At 35.4% G+C, this 25612-nt stretch overlaps 1 protein-coding gene across 2 annotated transcripts in view; it reads left to right on the forward strand.

The window, feature by feature from the left end:
• The window catches only part of TMEM65 (transmembrane protein 65), a 48628-nt gene that overhangs the window by 10007 nt on the left and 13009 nt on the right, over positions 1–25612 (forward strand). Inside the window, exons 2-3 of one of the 2 annotated variants that reach the window (XM_027972914.3) lie at positions 8307–8387; positions 23217–23261. In XM_027972914.3, coding sequence (XP_027828715.1) covers positions 8307–8387; positions 23217–23261 — 126 coding nt within the window. The remainder of the gene's footprint in view (positions 1–8306; positions 8388–23216; positions 23262–25612) is intronic. The other variant, XM_015097742.4, reaches the window with a different exon arrangement.

Consider the following 25612-nt stretch of genomic DNA (forward strand, 5'->3'; position numbering starts at 1 on the left):
CAGGCACAACTGAGTGACTGAGCACATGTTCACTATCAGACTCTTCACCTCATTATCATAAGTGAACTTTGCAATAACTGTTTTCCTTGATTGTGATGTCCTTTCACTTCTAAGTTCTTAACTAAATTCTAAAAGTTAGACACTTAGAAAATAGGACTTCAGATAAGTCAAACACTGCTATTGTTGAATTCACCAGTAATTTGGTGGTGGTCCTCTCAGTAGTGACTATTTGCTTCCTTTTTAATAGTAATTGTGACAAGTAAATTTTTATAAACAAATTTGTAGATAGGAAAATCGAAAGAATATAAAGTCCGCAGTGTTATAGGGTCATCCAAAGGGTCAGGCAGAACTAACGATAATGGATGACCTTGAAGGTTAGGGATGATCTGTTATTGAACCACTATTAACAATGACTGTTTTAGTTTTTCTAAAAATAATAATGAGTTTGCATAACTATACTCTTTTCTGGTTTTCTTTGGCATGTGAGAGTATAAAGCTAACTGGAACAAATAGGGGCTAAATTCCTGAGTGCAGAGTTTATTAGCATTTTGCTAGTCAGCTGAATTAATTTGTAAAACTCTAGCCTTGTCCTTGACTCATAGGTTTATGTCTGCTCTAAGTTAATGAAAAAAAACACATAAAAGCAAGTAGTTATTTGTTAAAATATAATAAAGTAGTTACCTGAAACTATCTGGTAAATGAGAGACTCTTCTACACAAAGGACTTTGCAGGTAGCAAAATGCCATTTCTCTTAACCTCTGAAATATTTACTTTGATTATTTTTGATGGCCACATATCTGAATATACTGCATTTTTCTCTGCCTTAGTAAAGTGTATTGAGCACAGTTTTGCTTCTACCAGATGTCATGGTTTTTGTTTACTGTATTTTAATACAGTGATTTTCTTTGGGGCTACTTACTTCTATTTGTAGATGTACTAGTCATCACATTCAGTGCCTCCAGAACACTGTGCTGTTTCAGTTGGCACGCTTTTCAGACTGTGTCATAGTGCTGGTGAAAGGTGTTGGATTTATTGTGCTGCTCCCCATCCTATCTCCAGTGCCCTCAGACTGTGCTACTCTATTCTCATTCATCCCTTGTGGTTGTGGTAAACTTTTCTGCTGTGTAAGGGGGACTGCTTCTTGGCATCTGTTACGGTTTCTAATGTCTGCTTTTTGTCTCTCTTCCATGGTGTTTTCTTCTTATTCTTATTTTTCTTTCATTTTCTCTCTCTCTCTTCACCCTTAGGTTTTTCAGTAGAGTTTAATCTTTATTATTTTTATTTTTTTTTAATTTTTTGCTTGAAGGAGAAATGCTTCACCAACCTGAATCAGCCACAGGTGTACCATATGTTCCCTCCCTCTTGAACCTCCCTCCAGCCTCCCTCCCCATCCCACCCCTCTAGCTCAGTTTGAGTTCCCTTAGTCATACAGCAAATTACCATTGGCTATTTACTTTACACATGGTAATGTAAGTTTCCATGTTACTCTCTCCATCCATCCTGCCCTCTCCTTCCCCACCCCTTATATCCACAGTCTGTTCTCTATGTCTGTGTTTCCATTGCTGCCCTGCAAATAATTTCATCAGTAGCATCTTTCTAAATTCCATATATATATGTTAATGTACATTATTTGTTTTTCTCCTTCTAACTTACCTCACTCTATAGAAATCTTGATAGACGTTTCAGTGACGCAGACCACTGCTTTCTCCTGTCTTTCCAGCTAGCCCATTGTGCCTATTACATTGATACTGATCTTTGACTCTTCAGATCTCACACTGAAGAGCTCATATTTGTGCTAACATTACGATTATGGCCGTTCAAAGGATCATTGTAAATATCTAAAAGGTACTTTAGTTGAAGTTAGAATGGTGTTCTTTACTTGGCTTAATTTAGATTTTCTGTCTTCTTTCTGAGTCTTAGTATAGAGTATTTAGGGCATTAGGTTATTAAAACATTTGTGGTTTTAAAAATAGCATGATATTTTTGTAACATAGCTTCGGAATTTCTGTTGTATAATGGTTATTATATTTTATAGTAGACATCCCACTGCTCCCCTATTGCTGCTGCTGACACTAGTTTCATTACATTACTTAGCAGTTACTGAATATTTGCTATAGATATACTGAGCTAATTAAGTAGGTGTTCATGTAATTATTCTGTTTACTTCTCTTGGAGAGAGAATGAATCATCTCCATTCTCTGGATTAAGATGCTGAGGCTAAGAGGAGCTTGCCCAAGATCCTTAAACCTGTGTGGCAGAGTAGAGTAAGTAGAGTAAGTTTTTAGCTTAGCTTTGTTTGACTCTGAAATCCCTGTTTTTATTATTGCATCGTTTTCGATATTCACAGGGCTTTCCTGGTGGGTAAAGAATCTTCCTGCAATGCAAGAGACCTGGTTTTGATCCCTTGGTTGGGAAGATCCCTTGGAGAAGGAAATGGCAACCCACTCCAGTATTTTTGCCTGGGAAATCCCACGGACAGAGGAACCTGGCAGACAACAGTCCATGGTGTCACAAAGGAGTTGGACATGACTTAAGGGCTAAATAACAATGACAACAGATATTCATATCTCGGATTTTTAACATGCTGGAAAAAAGGTAACAACTCAAATGCTCGATAAAAGTTACCTGTGCTGGTAACATAACTTAGTCTACCTTTTATATGTTCACATAATATATACATTCAATATGAAAGCGAATATGGCATTGTTAGTTTTAAAATAAGGGAAATCAAAGCAAAGTCAATGTGCAAAAAGTTTGTAAATTGTGGGAGAATTTTGAAAAAGTCTAAAAACTAGTATCTGGGACTTCCAACTGTCTTAATAGATCTCTTAACTTTCTAACTTTTACTGTAATTTTCCTTTAGATTTTTGAATGAGCTTTTAAAAAACATGCCTAGCATACTGTTCAAAGAAAACCTTCCTAAACTTTGAAAATTTATTTATGTAACAAATATTTGTTAATCTACCATATCATGAACATGGTACTGGATATTGTGGGTGCATCAGAGAATTAATTCAGGAAAATATTCTCATGAAACTTACATTTTTGAGAGCGGAAAGATATGAGAAATAAAGTAAATAATGAAATAATTACAGATAGTGTGTGGTATTAGAAGTATAAACAGAAGGGCCTTTACTTAAAGGTGATCTAGGAAGGCTTTTGTTTAAGTAATATTTAAGATGAAAATAAAGGATTGAGAAGAAGCCATTCATTCAGACATAAAGGAAGAGCATTCTCAGAAGGAAAAGCAAGTGTCAAGGAAGGGACTTGGCGTGTTATAGAAATTGAAAGAAGGCAAATATGAGTGGAACTTAATGAACAAAGGGTATGGGATAAGATGTTGGTAGGCAGAAGCCAGATTAGTCAGGACCTTTCTGGGTAAACCATATGAAGGCCATTTAAACAGGAATGGAGTAATGGTATTTAAAGAGCCCTCTGGCTGCTAGGGTAGCAGAGTCAGACACAACTGAGTGAGCACACTGGCTGCTACAAGTTGGAGAGTGCAGTACACAAGCTTGGAGACCACTTAGGAAGCTGTTACAGTGGTCTAGGCTAGCAATATTGGTGGCTGAGACTAGGAGGCCATGGAAATGAAGAGGAAGAGATAGGTTCCAAATAGACTTTTGAGAGTGATCTGATGGCACTTGCTGATGGGAAGGAAATTAAGGGAAAGGAAATAGTAAGTGATGACTTAGGTTTCTGACTATAGTGACTGAATAAAACATATTATTTACTGCAAGGGAGAAGACTGGGGAAAGAATAGATTTGAAGTTTTAGATACCTCTGTGAATATAAATGGAGATGTCAAGGGAGTAGGGGTGTGTGTGTGTGTGTATTTATATGCTTAAATCTAGAGCTCATTGAAGTTTAGGCTGAAGATGTAAGTGTAGGTGTCAACAGTTGTGTATAGATGGAGAAGATCCAGGATAGAACTCTGAAAAACAATGATGTTTATTGGAAGGGAAGACGAAGATCAAGAAACATACATACACCTGTGGCCAATTTATGTTGATATATGGCAGAAGCCAACACAATATTATAAAGCAGTTATCCTCTAATTAAAAATAAAGAAATTAAAAAGAATGAAAACTAGAGCAAGACTGAGAAATATCTACAAAGTTAGGAAAAATAACAAGAATAGTGTATTCCAGAAGCTAAGTGAAGAAGAGAGCATTTCAAGAAAGAGGGGATGATCTGATGCTTTAGATAGTTCAAGTAAGAGGAAGACTGGTGAGAGGGGTGGGTGCTGGGGGTATAGAAGGTTTATTGGATATAATAACTCGAAAGAGAGTGATGTATTTGTCAGTTTTGTAAGAATTATGTTAGGAGAAGCTGGATTTTAGTTGACTGCGGAGGCAGTACCAATAAAGAAGAATTCAGCTCTTTAAAGGGAACTTTGGACATGGAGGGCAGGGGGTGTTGGGCAGTATTATGAGTAGTACTGAGGTTATCTCTTTCGCCATCAGTCTGGAGTCTGAAAGTAATTTAAACATATGGTACTAGTTTGCTCATTTTTTACAGAGTCCTGTGTAAAATTCTAGTTTATCAGAGAAAAATGTAAGCATGCGTAAGCAAATTACACCTCTTTTTAGCAGCATGGTGTAGAAAATATGCAGACCATTTAGCAAGTAATGTCTTTTCATTTCCTTTGGTAGGAAGCTTAGAGAAATCAGGAAGATGATTTGAAACTCCACTTTCAAATTAAATTACCAAAGGACTAGGGGGAACATTTCTTTTCTTGAAATGTGGGACTTTGAGTGCCAGAACTGAATTAGTCTGAGGCAAAACCTACCCTAAGAGTGACAGTATTTTTGCCCTTTTCATAGATTAAGGCTTTGACGCATAGGAAAGATTGAAAAAGGGATTCAGGTAGTTTCCTGTCCCTTCTGCAGCTTTTCCTTTCCTCTAGATCTGAACCACTGGACACTTTCTTAGGGCTCCCTCTGTTATCATTTGTGTCTGGTGAGATTTCTAGTGAAAGAATCTGCAGGAAGGTGCAGACTCCCACAGAGTATTCGTACTGAATCCTTCACACTGACTCTGATCATCAGCTTGCCTTCACCTGTTCTCTTACTATTCTAGCCGTCTTTTTCTTATGGTGTCTGGTTGCATCTGTCTCAGATAAACATGTGCTGACATCTCCTTTGTCCTTGCAGGGGCCTCTTCTGTTTTGATTTAGGCCCAGCTATTTGTTTTTGTGACTTGAGTTCCCTTAAAGCTTAAAAATAAATCATAAATTTGAGTTTAGTTTGATGTTATTTCTCTGTAAGGGTGGGAGCAGTGCTCTTTGTAGCTCTCTGTATTCCACAGTGAAAACTAGAACCTGCTTCACGAAATTTAATGTACATATAAAATCACCTGGGAATCTTATTGAAATACAAATGCTGTTTCAATAGATATGGGTTTGAACCTGAGTTCTGTGTTTCTGACAATTCTGTGTTTCTATGTTTCCCAGTGGTTCAGTGCTACAGGTCCAGGGGGGCAATATTTTCTGTAACAGTATAGCAAGTGTTTGTTTTTAAGGTGAGAAAGAGTTGAGGTCATGTAGATAAACTCAGGCATACTTGCATTTTGAAAGGAAACAGGCAAACAGGTGTGAGAACAATAATGTAAGATGTGGCATATTTTGTGAGCTTGCAAAATTTTATGTTTGTGTGTGAGAAAGACCTTATGGTTTCAAAAACATTATAGCATTTTTAATACTCAAAAGGGTTTGTTAAGGACATTACAGAAAGTGTGCATTGTTAACACTGATTTATAGTCATGCAGTGATCACTGAGTGATAAATGATGTATAATAGATTTATTCCTTGTTGCTCATCTCTTTTTCTTTTGCATTATTACCTTGAATATGCTGTTCATTGGTTAGTCTCATTTCTTTGGTAAACCATGCCCTCTGTCATACGTTTTTCTTCTGCTTTTCATCAGCCTGTTCTTTCTATATTTTCCCCACTCAATTTTATATTGCTTTTTTTCTTTTCTTTTTCAATTTTATATTACTTTTATTAAAACAACCTCAAGTTTCTAGAAAAGTTTCACATATTGTACAGTATAAGCTTTTTTTTTTTTTTAATTCTTTCCCCCGAATCATTTGGGATAAATTGCTGACATGATACCCTGTCATCCCAGGCACAGGGTAGATTACTTGGGAAGCAGTCTCTGAGACAAAGCTTAACACGCAAGGAGTTTATTGGGAGTGCTGTCTAAAATCCTCACCAGGAGGATACTTCAGTACTTTAATATCATGAGCTATTTCATGGTATTAAAAATATGAAAGATAAAATGTAAGCTCTTTCAGACTTAGAAAAGAGTATGACAATTCCCCGAGGCATAGGAAAGATAACTTGTTCCATACTGTAAGTTACAGGATGAGACAGAGGGCTAGACTATTGAAGCAACTTTTGATCGTTTAACTTTTTTTTTTTTTTACAAAGAATAAAGCACTTTTTTTTTTAAAGGTCCTCGTTAGTTATTCATGAAGAAAGAGACAAAACCAAATTGAAGTACTGCTACAACATAACTGGTCGATAATCCTCAAAGTATAATCCTCACCAGAGCCTAGAGTGAGGCAACTTTCTTCAGCTGAGGCAGTCCCCTCACAAGACTGTCACTGAGGAGTGTCTCTCGGAAAGACTTCAGGCAGCTAGGGATTGACTGCATCACAGTGCCTACTACAGCTGGCTTATATTTCCTACAAACAAGAACATTGTCCTATATAAGCCATAATATAACATGGATAGATTCCTTCCCTCTTATACTCTGGTGTCATTCCAGTTTTCACCAGTTGCCCCATTGATATTCCCTTACATCAAAAAGATCCAGTCCAGAACCATGCATTGCACTTAGATTTCCCTCTATTTGAAACAGTTTCTCAGTCTTTCTCTTGGCTTTCATTACGTTGATACTTTTGGGGATTATAGTCTAGTTATGTTGTAGCAGTACTTCAATTTGGTTTTATGTCTTTCCTCATGAATACCTTCCAGTTAAGCATCTTAGGCAAGAATATCACAGAAGTAATTTTATGTTCTTTTTTCCATCCTGTCAGTTGCTCATGATTTTTATTTATTCCTGATGATATTAACCACTTCTTGGTTAACCATGTCCTTTGAACACTGGACTAAGTAGTATCAGTCTGATTTATCCAGTGTAGAGTTTCTATTTCCCTTTTGTGATTAGTATTTTGTGGGGAGGTACTTTGAGTCTATGAAATACCCCATTCCTCATCAACTATTAAAGTTATGAATTCATATCAATATATGTTCATAAATTCTTATTCTGTTTAATGGGTTACAGTTCATTACTTTCATTTTTGACCTTCCAACTGTCCCATGCTTCACATTAAAAAAAAAAGATAATCAAAAGAGAATTGACCAAAAAAAGGGTGAAAAGTGGTAATGCTGATGTGATATTTTAATCAAATGTAAATGAGGTTATAGAAGAAATAGCTGACATTGGGAATATTCATACTGCTGTTGAACTCCTGCCATTTGAGAGACTCCAGATACTCAGCCAGAAGAGTTAAGAGAAGGCAAACTTACGAACATAAATGAGGAAAGTGAGAAGGTTGTGGTGAAAGGATGAAGACTTAGGGAGGAAGTGATTCTGGTAAAATTTTCACATTCAAGAAACTCTCTGAGCTATTTCATAATGTTAAAAATATGAAAGGTAAATTGTAAGCAATTTCAGACTTAAAAAGGAATGTGGCAGTTCACCAAGGCATAGGAAAGTTGCTTGTTCCATATTGTAAGTTATACAATGAGAAAGTGCTAGCACTATTGAAGCAACTTTTGATAATTTAATTATTTTACAAAGAATAAAGCACTTTTTTATAAGGTCTTTGTTAGTTGTTCATTTTATATATAGCAGTGTGTACCTGTCACTTCCAAACCGTAACTGTCCCTTCCTACCACCCTTCCTTGCTGGTTCCCATAAGTTCTTTCTCTAATTCTGTGAGTACCAAGAATAAGACCCTGTACTGTAATTCCAGTGTGTCTGATATTTTCAGTTACAAATATTTTAGTCAATCATTTTACTGTTTAAAACCTTTCCCTTTATAACTACCAGTAAGAGAATTTTTTAATGTTTTGAAAAGAAATTTAAAAATCACAGAACAATGGTAATTTTCCTCATCAGTTACTAAGATTGCTCTGCCACTTACATTGTCATTTTTATGTCCCCACAATATTGTATGAAGTGAAGACTGCCCATATACTACTAGCATGTTTCACTTCAAAATTTCATATACATTTAAAGTTTTATACATATTTATGTTATTGCTTGAATACATTGATTTAAAAATATTTTTAGCATGCAGGTATCCCAAACCTGAGATTGCCATTGTGAAGCGAGCGAAGGAGTTATCATCAGCAGAGACCTCTGATAGTTTTGGTACAGTACAGTATTGCAGTATTGATTGTTTGTCAGACGTTTATTGCAAGTGGAAGAGCATCTATTTGACAGGACTTCTTGCTTGTTTGAAATAGAATGCTTTGATTATAGTGATGGTCCTTTTTTGTTTGTTTACATCAGTGTTTCAGTTTTCCATTGTCTTTGGAACCTCTGTTTTTATTATCTAACCCTAGACCTGTGGACATGATTGACTAATAATTGCATGTTTAATTGACTGAAAGATTGCATTTATGATCTTAAAAGGCAGAATCACTAATATTTAAATAACATATTTTAAATGTTGAAATAACCACAGCAAAGTGAGACATCAGAAGCAACAAAGATTATGAATTTCTTTAGGATGAATAAGACAGAGGGACCACACACAGAGAAACCTTCAGAATATTCTAAGAGAAACTATGTTTCAGTAACTGAACTTCAGTAAAATACATTTTAAGAGTATATTCTTGAATAGTTTGAAAGTGTTATGTACGTTCATTGTAAGGCCATTCATCAACATTTTTATAGATTAAATCTCCGTACAGTTTGATATCTGACTTACATTGTATGCTGTGGTGGTGGTGGAGGAGGAGGAGGAATTGTGTTGAGTGTGTGTGTGCGTGGGATGGAGGGAGAAATAAAAATAAATATCTCTGTCCATATTTTATTTTTTGATTACTATTTAATATAGATGAATTGCCTCAGAAGTATAACACAATGTATGGAAAGGAATAAGAACTATTTTATGCACCAATTGAAATTTTGTAAGAGAAAGTTTCTTAGACTGTATATATAGTGTCAAGAGCAAAAGATAAACTGAAAGATCCTGATTTCTCAGTGGGGAGGCATGTAGTGTGTATGTATGTATAAGCATACACGCTTGTGTATATTTTAATGTATCAGTACAGTACAAAAATCCTCCAATTTGCTCTACTTTGCCAGTTCTAATGTTATTCTAAAATTAAAAAATTTTATCTTAGTGTGTATGCAGAAATTAAACATTTAATGAAAATGTCTTTTGGAGAAGAAAGTTTCAATTTTGGATTATTCTGAAGGTTGTTTTTAAATAACCCTCATTTTTAAGACAATGTAGGGAAAAGGAATGATACTTATTCTATACATAATGGCAAATGATATCACTAGGAGGAAAAGTGCTACTGAACAATAACTAATAGAATTTAACCTGTCAGTGATTACCTTTTGAGACCCAGTCTTTAATTATGTCCCTACTCACTGTGTAGTGTGCTTCTTCATAAATGTTTATGTGGTACACCTCTATTTTTTAACTCCTACTAGTTATACAATAAGGAAGCAATATAGAGTCAGAATATTAGAGCTAGAAGGGATGCAGAGACCTAAAATCTTCATTTTATATAACATGAAACAGAGATATAGAGGGTTTATGATGTAGTCAAGGTTTGGTGACTGATTTTATAGGTATATATATGTATATCAGAGCAGGGATTCATGTCAAGGCCTTTGAGTTTATTATTATTATTGATTTGTTTATTTGGCTGCCCTGGGACTTCCTTGCTTTATGCAGGCTCTTAGTTGTAGTTTGTGGGATCTTGGCTACCCGATCAGGGATTGAACCTGGGTCCCCCGAATTGGGAGCATAGAGTTCCAACGACTGAACCCCCAGGGATGTCCTGGCCTTTGGGTTTTTAGTTCAGTGCTCTTTTCATGGTAATAAATTACTTTAGGGTTAGCAGGGGAGATTAGTGCTAGACTAGAGGGTATCCGATTTTGATGTTCTTGCAGGAGAAGATGCATGCACATCCTTCTACTCTGCCATCTTGACTTCTGTGCTGTGGCATGGCATCTAGTCACATCACATCTTGGCAAGTAGAAGGGAAAAAAATGAGAACAGTGGCAGATTTTATTTTCTTGGGTTCCAAAATCGCTGAGGACTGTGACTGCAGCCATAAAGTTAAATGACGCTTGCTCCTTGGAAGGAAGGCTATGACAAACCTAGACAGTATTTTTAAAAGCAGAGACATCACTTTGCCAACAAAAGGTACATATAGTCAAAGCTGTGGTTTTTCCAGTAGTCATATACGAATGTGAGAGTTGGACCATAAACGGGGCTGAGTGCTGAAGAATTGATGCTTTTGAACTGTGGTCCTAGAAGAGACTCTTGAGCCACTAGGACAGCAAGGACATCAAGCCAGTCAATCCCAAAGGAGATCAACCCTGAATATACATTGGCAAAACTGATGCTGAAGCTGCAGTACTTTGGACACCTGTTGCAAAGAGCCGACTCATTGGAAAAGACTCTGATGCTGGGAAAGATTGAGGCAGGAACAGAAGGGGGCGACAGAATGAGATGGTTGGATGGCATCACCAACTCAATGGACATGAGTATGAGCAAACTCCAGGAGATAGTGAATGACAGGGGAGCCTGACATGCTGCAGACCATGGGGTCACAAAGAGTCAGACACAACTAACTGAACAACAGCAACAACAAAGAGTATCCAGTTCTGAAACCAGCAGAAACCATGTAATTTTCCCATTTAGAAAATGTTTTATTTGGTAACTATAATAGATGAGTTAATTTCTTCCCCTCTCTTTCAACTTTGATGGATTTTTTTAAATGATTTGTATGAAAAAGAATGATTTCTTAGAAGAGAAAAAAAGCAATTGGAAAAGGTAATAGTATTTTAGATAATTGCAGTTTTACTTCAGTTTCAAATATTAATGCCTGACCAATGTTTTGACAGTGTTTTACATATTCATTGTACAATGAAAAAAATATATATATATATAATGCTGTGTTTTCCTATTAAGAATTTACTCACTGAAGAGAAATAAGACAAGAGGAAGAGACTCTGGGTTCTAGACACAGTTGTGTGTCCTTGAGTAAGCACTTATTAATAACGTCTCTGGACCTAACTGGCTAAATCTTTGAAATGGAGAAATAAGTCAGTACACTACTATGTGGGCATAGTACGCATACGGGCTGGATAATTCTTCATTAGGAATGACTCTTTCTTGCATTGTAGGATGTGTAGAATCCCTAATACCAATAGCATTTCTCAGTCATTGGTGGTGGTTTAGTGGCTAAGTTATGTCCAACTCTTTGTGACCCCACGGACGTTAACCCACCAAGCTACTCTGTCCATGGGAGTTCCCAAGCAAGATTACTGGAGTGGGCTGCCTTTTCCTCTCTAGGGGATCTTCCCCACCCAGGGATCAAACCTGTGTCTCCTGCAGGCAGATTCTTTACCATTTGACCCATCCTCTCAGTCATTATCATATCCAAAAGCAACCCCGCATTTCCCAGCATCTTCTAAGTGAGGCACCATATTGAGAACCACTGGCAAACTGTTTCTAAGGATCCTTTCAGCTCTAACATTCTGCTAAACAATTCTTATTTCGGGAATGATTAAAAGGGGAAAAATGTAATACTGACTGAAAAACTCTTCTCCCTCCTAATATTAAGCAGTTTTATTTTTTAAATGAGTGTTTTCTAGTAATTTATGTCACCATACCCACACACATGTCAACCACTTATGATGTGCCAAGATGATTTTTTTTAATTTACTTTAAGCTTTCCATCTACAATATAATATACCCATGTTATATATGCTCAGGTATATAATTTTAAAATTTAGAATTGTATAGTACTGTCTCTATACCTAAAACATAAAAGTAAGATCTGCTTTTTTTAAAAAATTTGTACTGTTAGTTTACTATCTTAGCCTTTTTAAAAAAGGAAAATCATTATATAGTAATTGTTTTCTTTATCTGTTTTCCTTTGGCATGAAAGAAGGAAAGGAATACAGTGTCTGAGTTAAGCATTGAGTATATAATTGTTCTAAGTACACAACTTAGATATGTGAAAGCAACCACAGAGCAATAGTATGTTTGATTATCCTAAAAAAAAAAAAACAACACTCCATGAAATGACAGATACAAGAGAAATAAATTACTATACATCTAGTATTTACTGTTTTTTAGATTTATTTTTATGTATTTAAGCTGTGCCAGGTCTTAGCTGCAGCAGGCAGGATCTAGTTCCCTGACCAGGGAGTGAACCCTGGTCCCCTGCATTGGGAGCAAGGAGTCTTAGCCATTGGACCACCAGAGAAGTCCCAGTATTTACTATTTCTTAAGCCAACATTAATGAAGTTAACAAAGGTGATGATCAATTAGGCACTACTGTCACCTTCCTGGGGCTTCCCTGGTGGCTCAGAGGGTAAAGAATCTGCCTGCAGTGTGGGAGAACTGGGTTCGATCCCTGGATTGGGAAGATCCCCTGGAGGAGGGCATGGTGACCTCATTCCAGTATTCTTGCCTGGAGAATCCCCATGGACAGAGGAGCCTGGTGGGCTACAGTCCATGGGGTCGAAAAGAGTCAGACAGGACTGAACAACTAAGCATGCGCATATCACCTTCCTCATCATTAGTACTGGCCAACTCCTGTCATCTGTTATACCACTGGACTGCCTCAGACCAGAAATTTGTTAGTCTCCCTTAAGTAAACTGCACTGAAGCCCTAGGTTGCATGCTGTGTTCCCCTGAAGTTTAGTGAGTGACAATATTACATGATCTAAGTAAACATTTCTTTGCATGTTGCAGTAAACTTTTAGATGCTAAATAACAAAATCACACTGAAATACTGTTTTTTGGTCTTAACTAAGGAATGTGTTTAAAAAACTATAATTAATAGCCATTATTTTAAAAGATAAGACCTGTTAATTGAAATTTACAAAATTAAAAAGTTAAGTTTTTATTAGTTTCTAAAGTGTTTCAATGTTCAGTTCAGAATGTCAGGTTTTGTAAGTATATTGCTCAACCATATTAATTTATTTCTTTTAAAAAATATTGTGTTGTAGCTTTATAAACCCTTTTGGATGCATGTTTGATTTTTTTGGCACCTGGTATGATTTGCTTTGCTTAAATCATTTTGAACAGCATGATTTGCATTTTAAGTTTGTCTTCTTTAATGCATTATATATTTATTGTAAATTTAACCTTACTTGTAGGAACTTTTGGTTCTGTTAAAAGTCTAAGCAGTTTATGTTTATATGTACATCTATTCTTTTTCAGATTCTTTTCCCTCCTAGATTATACAAAATATTGAGTTTTAATTAATAATGTAATATGTCACACTGTAGTCAAGGGGTATAGTTTTGTTTTATAGTGAAAGTGAAAGTTGCTCGATCATGTCTGATTCTTTGTTACCCCATGGACTGTAGCCTGCCAGGTCTTCTGTCTGTGGAATTCTCCAGACCATAATACTGGAGTGGGTAGCCTTTCCCTTCTCTAGATCTACTCAACTCAGGGATCAAACCCAGGTCTCCTGCATTGCAGGCAGATTCTTTCCCATCTGAGCCACCAGGGAAGCCCACCACTTTGTAAACACATTGTTTTATAGTGGAGACTAAAGAAACTATAAGTATTCCACTTACTTTCTTCTACCAAAGTAGTTTGATTTTCAGTTTAATATATATTTCTTACTAGGATGACTTACAATCCTAAAAGATATTATAGAATTGTTTGTTGATGTTGGACTAAAGCTTTTTAAAACTTATTTTTATGGGAAAATATAATTAAGGAAGACCTGGACACAGCATGACTTAGTGACTGATCAACAACAACTTAATTAAGGAGGGAGCCCACCAGGCTCCCCCGTCCCTGGGATTCTCCAGGCAAGAACGTGGGAGTTGGTTGCCATTTCCTTCTCCAATGCATGAAAGTGAAAAGTGAAAAGTGAAAGTGAAGTTGCTCAGTTGTGTCCTACTCTTAGCGACCCCATGGACTGCAGCCCACCAGGCCCCTCCGTCCATGGGATTTTCTAGGCAAGAGTACTGGAGTGGGATGCCATTGCCTTCTGGGGTTGCACAGAGTCGGACACGACGAAGCGACTTAGCAGTAGCAGCAGCAGCAGCATGCAGGTTAATTAAATTTCATAATAAACTCCTTGAACCTGTCCTATTTATTCGTTGTATTGGAATCTTTTGTCAGTTAAAGTAACTTGGCAGTTGACTGGGGCTTGAAGATTTCTTTCAAGGATTTTGTTTTAATGACATTTTACCTGTGTTCTGAGAGCGTAAGAATATTTTTAGTAAAAGTGTAACATTAAAAAAATTAAAATGTAGCAAGATGGGAGTAATTTGGCCCTACTTTTTCTAAGATAAATTTTGTAAAATTTAAAAAATCCTTAAATGTATGCCTTTTTTGGACTCAGTAATGCCACTTAAGAATAATCTATGTTAAAGAACTTTCAGGGAAACATAGGAAGATTTAGGTACAGGTTTATGTAAGTGTTATTTTTAAAGTGAAAAATAAGGAAGAATAAATATCTAGTTAAGGGGATTAAACTATTGTATATCATATAATGAAATAAAATACTATCAATGGAATTATTGCCTTAGGGAATTAAAAGGGGAAGTGTTCACCTTATAATGCTTTGTGAAAATGACAGAATACAATTTTATGTGCACTTCTGTATAGAAAAAGGGCTTCCCATGTGGCACTACTGGTAAAGAACATGCCTGCCAGTGCAGGAGATATAAGAGACCATGGGTTTGATACCTGATCGGGAAGATCCTCTGGTGGAGGAAATGGCAACCCACTCCAGTATTCTTGCCTGGAGAATTCTGTGCACCAAGGAGCCTGGCGGGCTACAGTTCATAGGGTCGCAAAGAGTCGAACATGACTGAGTGACTAACACACATACAATTATGAATAAAGAATGGCTACTTAATGAAGAAATACAGTGGAGAGACTGAAGAAAACCATGTCCCAGCAATTCCATTCGCCCAGATCTAGAATTTCCTTCTTGTGTGGCCTTCAGTGAGGCTCCTTTCAAAATTTTTCTCTCTTTTTAAAAAATCTCTACAATTGTTCCTCATCTGTTTTTGTTACCTTGCTCTGTTTCTCATTTCTTCCTTTGTCTTTCTCTTTCTAATCTGACTCCCCCCTCCACTTCCTTTTAAGTGAATATAGTATGAAGTAATTATTTATACTTATATAGCAAAATATAAAAAGTTGCTTGATTAAATACATATTTATTCTTGAGATATGAGAAAAAAACGCTTAATTTGTGTTTCCTTCTGACGCTCTTTTGACTTTTATATGGCAGTGACCCTCAGTTTTATATTTCCTAAATAGATAATAGTTGACCATTAAATGATGATTCTGTTGCACTATAATATTCCAATTCATCAAGGAAATATTTCTTTTAAAAATTCAGTATTACTTAGGTAGTAACAGTATTTTGTAAGCTACAACAGGTCTTTGGTTGCTTTTGTTAATTAGAAGACTGATTGGAATTCCTCATTTTCTGTACATTCTAAAATATCAGAATGTCATTTCGTAAAAGTAAAATTGCATGTTTTAAATTGTTTTCTCTATTCTTCCTGGGTTACTGAAGCAAAACAAAATGTTGAAAGTATTGAAATTTTTTGTATTTAAATATGCAAAGTGTTATAGTTTTCAGGATTTATAATTAATATCTAGGGAGCTTTTAATTAGGTAAAGATTTATTTATACATTAAAATACTTGAATATATTTCTGTTCTCAAGGATAGATTAGAAGGAGAGAAAGTCCTATTTAAAATAATTTTTATTTGGTTTGATGCAGTATAAATTAGTAATTTGTAAGAACTATCATGTCTTATTTACTTTCCTGCTAGTAAAGACTTAAATATGAAATCAAAAGGAAAAGAAATTTACATGTAAATATTATCTCATAGATACATACAGATAATTGTCCTAACCTCTGTATTTCTTTGTGTGTGTGTGTGTGTATGTGTGTGTGTGTGTGTGTGTCTTGTTTGCATTTTCATTTTTAGTAGATCAATTTGGTTATTTTTAGCGAAAGTTTATTTGCCTTTCAGCCTGCGTGCATAAGACTTTTAAGAACAAATTTCAAAAGCGCCTAACTTCTTTTACTCCTGTTTGTTAATTTTAATTAAGCTTTTTATTTTGACATAATTGCAGATGCACATGGAATTGCAAGAAATAATACAGACTATCCACTTTCGCCAAAGGTGACATCTTGTAAAAACTTCATATGGTGTGACATGCAAGATATTGTCATTGATAGAGTCAACATACAGAAGAGTTAACAACCCCACAAGGATCCCTGTTACTTTTTTTTTCTTTTAAATTAATTAATTTATTTTAATTGGAGGCTAATTACTTTACAATATTGTAGTGGTTTTTGCCATACATTGACATGAATCAGCCATGGGTGTACATGTGTCCCCCATCCTGAACCCCCTCCCACCTCCCTCCGAATCACATCCCTCAGGGTCATCCCAGTTTACTGGCCCTGGGCGCCCTGTCTTGTGCATCGAACCTGGATTGGTGATCTATTTCACATATGATAATATACATGTCTCAATGCTATTCTCTCAAATCATCCCACCCTCGCCTTCTCCCACAGAGTCCAAAAGTCTGTTCTTTACATCTGTGTCTCTTTTGCTGTCTCGCATATAGGGTCATCATTACCGTCTTTCTAAATTCCATATATATGCGTTAATATGCTAACCTATATATTTCAGACTTTATTTTTTGGGGCTCCAAAATCACTGCAGATGGTGACTGCAGCCATGAAGTTAAAAGATGCTTACTCCTTGGAAGAAAAGTTATGACCAACCTAGATAGCATATTGAAAAGCAGAGACATTACTTTGCCAACAAAGGTCTGTCTAGTCAAGGCTATGGTTTTTCCAGTAGTCATGTATGGATGTGAGAGTTGGACTGTGAAGAAAGCTGAGTGCCGAAGAATTGATGCTTTTCAACTGTGGTTTTGGAGAAGACTCTTGAGAGTCCCTTGGACAACAAGGAGATCCAACCAGTCCATCCTAAAGGAGATCAGTTCTGGGATTTCTTTGGAGGGAATGATGCTAAAGCTGAAACTCTAGTACTCTGGCCACCTCATGAGAAGAGTTGACTCATTGGAAAAGACTCTGATCCTGGGAGGAATTGGGGGCAGGAGGAAAAGGGGACGACTGAGGATGAGATGGCTAGATGGCATCACTGACTGGATGGATGCGAGTCTGAGTGAACTCCGGGAGTTGGTGATGGACAGGGAGGCCTGGCGAGCTGCGATTCATGGGGTTGCAAAGAGTCGGACACGACTGAACGACTGAACTGAACTGATATATTTCTAAACATGAAACCCTATTAAGTGCAGCTTCTTCAAACAATGAAAAATATCTGAGAAAAAGAAAAAAATAAGGAAGTCTGGATGTTAGTTATTTTTGCCAGTATTGTAAATAAACACACTTTGGAAAAGCAGTTTTCATTCCATTATCATCCCGTTAAATTGTTTTTCCACTAAGTTATCATTCTGTTAAGAATTTTTCTGTCTATGTTCATGAAGGGTATTGGTCTGTAGCTTTCTCTTTTTTCAGTAATTTTTTGGTTTGATTTTATTTTTAGTACTCTTCTGACCTTATAAAATGAGTTGGGAACTATTTCTTCATTTTTTATTTTTCTGAAGAAACTTGTAAGTTTGTCTAGGGTTGGCATTTGCTTTTCTTTAAGTGTTCAATAAAACTCATTAGTGAAACCATCTGGGTCTGGAGGTTTTTTGTTTTGTTTTGTTTTTAGTGTGAATGTTATGGAAAGGTGCTTGTTAACAAATTTGATTTTAGAGCTATTCAGATTTTTTGTTTCAGCTTATATCTTTTGGTAAGTTGTAGTTTTCAAGGAATTTGTTCATTTCATCTAAGTTGACTAGGTTGGCATAAAGTTATATGTAATATTCTCATTTTAATGTCTGTAGGATCTGTAGTGATGTTCCCTGTTTTATTCTTAACATTAATAATTTGTGTTCTCTTTCTAGGTTGGTGTACCTAAAGATTTTTTCATTTTGTTAATCTTTTCAAAGAATCAACTTTTGGTTTTGTCTATTTCCGTTATTGTTTACTTTTTATTTCATTGATTTCAGCTGTTTTTGTTGTGATAGCCTTCTTTTTACAGCTTACTTTTCATTACCTTGCTCTCTTTTTTTTCGTAGCTTTTTCAGATAGAACCATATGTCATTTATTTTAGGCCTTTCTCCTTAATATTAGTACTTAAAACTCCTCTAAGCTTTCGTTGAGCTGTCCTGACAAATTTCAGTGTACTGTATTTTCATTGTGATTCATTTGAAAAGTATTTTCTAATTTCCTCTTTGATTTCTTCTTTGGACCATGTATTTAGAAGATGTTACTTAATTTCCACTTTCTTATCTAGATATCTTATTATTATGAGTTGTATTTTGGTCAGAGAACATATTCTTTACAGTTGTAATCATTAACTTATTAACACTTGTTTTGTGGATCAGCATGGATCAGCATATGGTCTATTTTGATAAATGTACCATCTGCACTTGAAAAGAATATACATTCTGTAGTTGTTGAGTATGGATGTTTAAATATTAGTTGAATGGAGATGATTGGTAGTGTTGTTCAGATAATCTATTTCTTAGTGATAATTTCCTCTAGTGTTCTATCAGTTGCTGAGAGAGAAGCTTTTGTATCTTCAAGTATGATGGTAGAAATGTTTATTTTCCCTTTAATTCTGTCAGATTTTGCATCATGCATTTTGAAGCTCTGTTACTAGGAATAAGCAAATTGTTATTATGCCCTTTGATGAGTTGACTCTTAGCATTTTGAAATGTCCCTGGTTCTGGTAATACTCTTTGTCTTTTAAGTCTACTTTATCTGCTTTTAACATCACCTTTCCAGCTTTTGCTAACAAAGGTTCATATAGGCAAAGCTGTGGTTTTTCCAGTAGTCATGTACAGATGTGAGAGTTGGACCATAAAGGAGGCTGAGCACCAAAGAATTGATGCTTTAGAAATGTGGTGCTGGAGAAGACTCTTGAGAGTCCCTTGGACTGCAAGGAGATCCAACCAGTCAATCCTAAAGGAAATTAATCCTGAATATTCATTTGAAGGACTGATGCTGAAGTTCCAGTACTTCGGCCACCTGATGAGAAGAGCTGACTCACTGGAAAAGACCCTGATGCTGGGAAAGATAGAAGGCGGAAGGAGAAGCGGGTGACAGAGGATGAGACGGTTGGAAGGCATCAGTGACTCAGTTGACATGAGTTTGAGGAAACTCTGGGAGATAGTAAAGGACAGGGAAACCTGGTGTGCTGCAGTCCATGGGGTGCAAAGAGTTGGACACGGCTTAGCAACTGAGCAGCAACTCCAGCCTTAGGGGCTTCCCAGGTGGTAAAGAATCCACCTGCTAACGCAAGAGACGCAAGAGATGCAGGTTTGATCCCTAGGTCAGGAAGATCCCTTGGAGGAGGATGTGGCAACCACCCCAGTATTCTTGTCTGGGAAATCCCATAGACAGAGGAGCCTGGCAAGCCACGGTCCATGGGGTCACAAAGAGTCAGACGTGACTGAGCGACTAAGCACAGCACTGCAGCAGCTCCAGTCTTACAAGCTTACTGTTTGTATAATATGTCTTTTGCCATTTATTAACTTTTAATCTATTAAAATGTAATTCTTGCAGATATCATATAGTTGGGTCTTGCCTTTTTATCCGTTTTAACAACCTCTGCCTTTTAGTTGGATTGTTTAGTCCTTTAACATCGAAAGTAGTTACTGATATAGTTGTAAGTAGGTTTACTATTTTACTGTTTGGTTTCTGCTTGTGCCTCTTCTTTTCTTCTGTTCTCATTTCCTGTGTTCTTTTGACTTAATATTTTTTGCAATCCTCTTCACATTATTTATTTAGCTTTTTAACTGTATCCTTAATGCATTTTGTCTGTATGTATGATTGCTCTAGGAATTACAAATAGGCATCCTTGAACTCTACAGACTGCTTAGAGCTAATTCTGCTTAGAACCTTGTACCACATCACATACATTGTGGAAACATTGCAACCACATTTCCAAATTGGTCCATTTGTGACCTCCTTCATCCTTTATGCTTTAATGTCAAATGTATTATATCTACATACATTATAAACTCCACATGGCAGTGTTGCAGTTTTTGGACAATCAGGTTTATTTAATTTACTAGGGAGAAAGTAATCTTTGATATTTACTCAGTATTTACCATTCCTGATGCTCTTCATTCTTTTTGTTTTCTTTCTATTTTACCTTACGCTGGGATTTTTGTGGTTTTCCCTGCACAGGCGTGGTTCACACAGAAGCCATATGTTTGAACTGAATGTACATCAGAATTTAAGGCTCCTCCTTTCTGACTCTGCTCTTTTCTCTCACTTTGCAGTGGCTTTGGTTACCTTGTACCTTGCGCTCTGCTTCTTTAGGCCAGAAAGACTGCAGGTTTTTTTTTTTTTTTTTTTCTTTTTAAAGAGCTGGATTAGGCCAAAAGCTTTGTAAAATGGGTAACTCACTTAGTTCCATTCTTCCTTGTAATTGTTGATTCCTCTCCACAATCAACCTGCTTTTTGGTCATTTTCCAGGGCTCTCAAATATTTATTTATGGTTATAGTTGTTCTGTATAGGATTGGTCTGATAAAAGATAATTCAGCCTATACTGGAAGTAGAACCAGGACTTTTTAAGCTAAAAATGGTTGGAAAATATGGTGTGGTAATGTACAATCTTTGGAGAATGAAGTGGCAACCCACTCCAGTATTCTTGCCTGGAGAATCCCATGGACAGAGGAGCCTGGCAGGCTACAGTTCATGGGGTCACAAGAGTTGGATACGACTTAGTGACTAGATCAATGTACAATATTAATAGTCTTCTTATTTTAAAATATTTAGAAAAAGAGAAATTATGATGCATGTAATGCACATGCACACTGAAACAGAAAGAACTAATTTTTCTAACTCCAGTCTGCTTAATGAAACATTAGATTGGAGTACATTTCCATGTAAATGTACATAATTTACCATGTATCAGAAGAAAAAATTTAAGGTTAAGATATGTATGTAGGGATATAAAGCTTTGGGATTTATTATGATTATTTTCAAGGGGATTATATTAGCTCCCTTCACATTTTAAAATTGGTACAGACTGCTGAAACCTTGGGCTTATTTCAAAGATTGCGTTTTATTGTGTGTTATACACCTAATGTTTTTTCACTTCTGATATATAGTTGTCTTCTTTCCGTTAATGTAGTAAAGAAGATATAGTCTCAGAATCCTCAGAATGGTCAGTTAATGAGTCACAATTTTTGATGGATACTTTCCAATAAAATTTCCACTTTCTAGGAAATGTTCCTTTTCTGTTTCCTCTTATTACTCCTTGGGTTCTTTATAATGCAGGAGGCAAAACTCTATGCTTTGATTTTGCTTTAACCTCTGTGCCAGTGGTTTTCCTCCCTGCTGTGTCTCCTTTACTTTGTATTATTTTCTTTTTCTCTCTCTTTTAGAAAGAGTTATTTTTCATTACCTTCAATTTTTTAATCTTTGTAAGTACTTAGAAAGACAGATTAGAAATATTGCTTACATTATTTGATTTTTTTCCCCCTCATTACTTTTACACATTATGTGTTTGCCTAGCTCTTATCCTTTCATCCTGGGAGTTGTAAAATATTTTAAAATACTTTGCTCAGTATGTAGAGAATTTGAAGAAGTAAAAGCAAGGACTCTATATATTCTCATTACATTGGGAAGGTCCTGCTTGTTGAATTTTTAGGTATTTCAGGATGTTCCAGTCAACTGACAAGGACTTCTCCTCACAGTGTCAGAACTGTAGTGATGATGAGAGTAGTGCAACTAGGAAATAGTTCTGGTATGTAACCACTTTTGCATGTTTACTTCACCAGAAAACTCTGTGGAGTACAGTGGTATCTTATATTCCTTGTTAAAAATTTGGAAAACTATTTGCATGCTTTCAAAGTAGATTTTGAGGTAATAGTACTAGTTAAATAATAGAGATTATATTCTAAGCAGATATAAAATACTGCAAAGTTTTAGGGTATCTTCATTTCCTTACTGTCCTAGAAAAGGAAAAACAAAACGTAAACTTGCATTCATAGAACTTTCTTAATAATCCAATAATTGCCTAAACCCTAGGTTTTAGCACATTGCTTATTATAAAGTCATTATGATACTATATGCTTTTTCAGTAAAATAGCTTATTGATGGAGATTCATTGGCTTTTCACTTTCTAAAAACTAAACTCTTCAGTTCTTATATTGTCACAGATTATAAATAAATATTTTAGAAAATATATATCCAGTTTATAATGTATTTCTTTGGACATTTTGGTTATACTAGATCTTTATTGCAGAGCAACCCATGGTTTGGGTTCTTTTGTATAGTGTATCAGTTAATTCTGTTGGATTGAATGAGGATAAAAAAGGTGGAATTCTCTGCCATTTTACTGTAATTTACTCTTATACAAATGAGTTGGTTATTGTTATGAGATTACGTAGATAGCGTTTTTGTAATTGTTAATTTTTAGATTTAATGATGGCACTTGAATATACTTTGATATAATATACTTGAGAAAACTTTCTGTGTTTATTATGACATATAAGTAATGTTACTATTTGGTGAATCACACCCTACTCTCTGGGGTCATTTTGTTGTGTAAATGTTCTTTATTGTCCAGTAGTATAGCTTTCAAAACTTAAAATATTCAGTATGTTATCAAGGGATATTAATTAGTCTCATTGTCTTACAAAAACCCCCAAATAAGTGATTTGCCCAGGGATATAGGGTCATAGTAGGCCTGTAACTAAAGCTCAATTTGTTTTTCTAGCCTTGTAATTTAATCTATACCAAGAAATATTTCCTGTGTGGATAACTTTGGTTCATTCGCCTAAAGATAATTTATGAATAAACTCTGCTGTTCTCTCATTTTGTAATTCTGCTAGTGTTTTCTTCATTGTAATAAAAAATCATGCTATAGTAACTAATTCTTGACCACACCCTCTCTTTCCCCTTCAGAAAAGTTGGAAGCTCAACCACCAACCCCAGGACAGCTGAGATATGGTAATGGTTCTATAATTATTTGTGCATCTGTCTTTTGGACTTGAAATAACTATATTATTCATTAATAGTACAGAGAGTTAATAAATTAATTCATTCCAGATAGAATAGATTATCCTATTTATTATGCTAAAGCAAAAGGTTTGTAAACTTAGTTTAAAACATAATATTATGGAATTTCTAAGATTGTTAACCATGTCTGTTAGTGTTTAAATACTGTTACCATCTAGAGATAGAATTATAGTAGAGGTTTTCTTAGTTCCTGGGTAAAAGGATATGTTTACTTTAGTTTGGATTTAAGTTGGGTCATTTCAGAACTAGAATTTCTAAGCTATTTTCTTTGGTGGAGAAAATGCTCTGACTTGTTTCTGATAATGAAGAAAGTAAAGTTCATTTTAAGCCACCCCAGAAAAGAACCTTATAATGCTGCTGGTCTGCTTTCTTTACTGTATTATGATTGGAATAACTGTTCAAGGGCTAACACCAAAGTAATGTAAAACAGTTTAGGGTCTTATTATAAAGACAATGGAAGAAGAGAATTATTTAACAGTGCAGTGAATTTGAATTGGTTGTAAGTTAAAGCTAAATATTAGATACGGTTTACTAATAACTGCTGAGTTATAGAATAATATTTTCCAAAGGAAACTGAAGAAATCACAAATTGGTAGTCTGTCATTACATACTGGAGAGCGGACATATAATTAAAATTTAGTAGCTAGTTCCTTTTTTTTCTCTCAGAGGTAGAATTTAATTTATCTTAGAAATCAGTAGCTTTTCCCAGGTATCAAAACAATTTAAGAATTAAGATTTTTCTTTCCTTGGTAATCTTTTCTGATACTTCTAGGCTGGATTCATATACTCTATATCCATAGCACTATATAATGCTATCACCATTTAGGGGGTCATATTGAAGTTAACTATATGGCTCTGTTATCATTCCCAGACTTCTTGAGGGCTGGAATCAACTATCTCTGTATCTCAAGTGCCCAGCGGAGTGTCCAGTACATGTTATGTAATTTTTTGAAATTTATATTTTTCCTTTGGGTTGAAAATAAATTTTTATTTATGGGACACATTTATTTACATCTAAACATCAAAACATGATATATTTTACAGTTGCAGGTAATTATTATAGCAATGTAGCAATGCTTTGGTTTACTGACCAAGTTTCTACTAAGATAACTATTAGCTTAATCTTAGTTTTGTAATCTTGACACCTAATTTTAAGATGATTATAACTATCTAGTTTTAGAGATGTCATCAGATTAACCCCAAAATGCTTAGTAATTCCAAAAATTTCATATTTTACCATATTTACTTTTCAAAGATGATTGAGAAGGTGTTTGGGAGTCTTCTCTCCAAATATATATAAGTAGTAGCTCTCTCTTCACTGTAAATGTTTCATATAGTGAACTATTAGAATTTCATTATACTCCTTTGACTTACCAATTTGTAGTATTTTTTGAAATTCTGTATGTATTTTAGAAGCTGATCATTATAAAATTTTGAATGTCTGGTCGTTAAGCACCTGGACCTAGGCAAAAAGTTGAAGAATTAAGACAGCCCTTTACGAAGAAACCCTGTTTCATTAATGTCATTTGATTTTTTTATTATCTTTTAAAACAATATACTTTATAATTAAAAAGGTGCTGCTTTTTACCTGGGACATTCTTATGTGGTAGCAAGAACTCTGAAATGACCTAGAATATATACTATTTTCCCCCTTGCTTCTTAGTCTTTGATAGTGCTTGTGGGTAGAAATATTTCTTGTTTTACTCTTTATTAGCCTTCCCTTATTGGTGCAGAACTCACCATAGTAGTAGCAAATTTTCTTAACTTCTGGATTATATTTTAATTGTACTTTCTGCGGACTTAACTGCATTAAAAGAAAAAAGATGTAAAGTCACTGAACACTAAACACATAACTAACCAATGGTTTAAGGGACTATTTTTTGATGTGGTATAAAACTGAATGCTTTGATGCCTATTTTAAAAAAGTCCTCAGTTGAATGGATGTTGACTATACCTTGGCAGATTTATAGATTAATTAGAATAAAGTCTTAACTATCCTCAGCTTTTAATCTGTTTCTCAGTCTTTCCTCATTTGTCGTAGTTTGGAATTGTCTTCCTTTCTGAGGTAGATGTCCTCAACTTAATTAACTAATGTTTGTTGAGCATCTACTATGCACTAGGCATTCTGCAATGTGCTGAAGATGCTAATAGGAAAAAAAGATGAAGCTAAATATATTTTAAAAATAGACATTAGCCCTTTCTAGTTACATTTCTGTTTTCTCAGGTCATCCAGATTATGTACAGATTATGTAGATAAGGTATGATGTGCTTTTGGTAGGAAG

Source organism: Ovis aries, chromosome 9 (genome assembly GCF_016772045.2).
Source record: "Ovis aries strain OAR_USU_Benz2616 breed Rambouillet chromosome 9, ARS-UI_Ramb_v3.0, whole genome shotgun sequence".
Taxonomy (NCBI): Eukaryota; Metazoa; Chordata; class Mammalia; order Artiodactyla; family Bovidae; genus Ovis; species Ovis aries.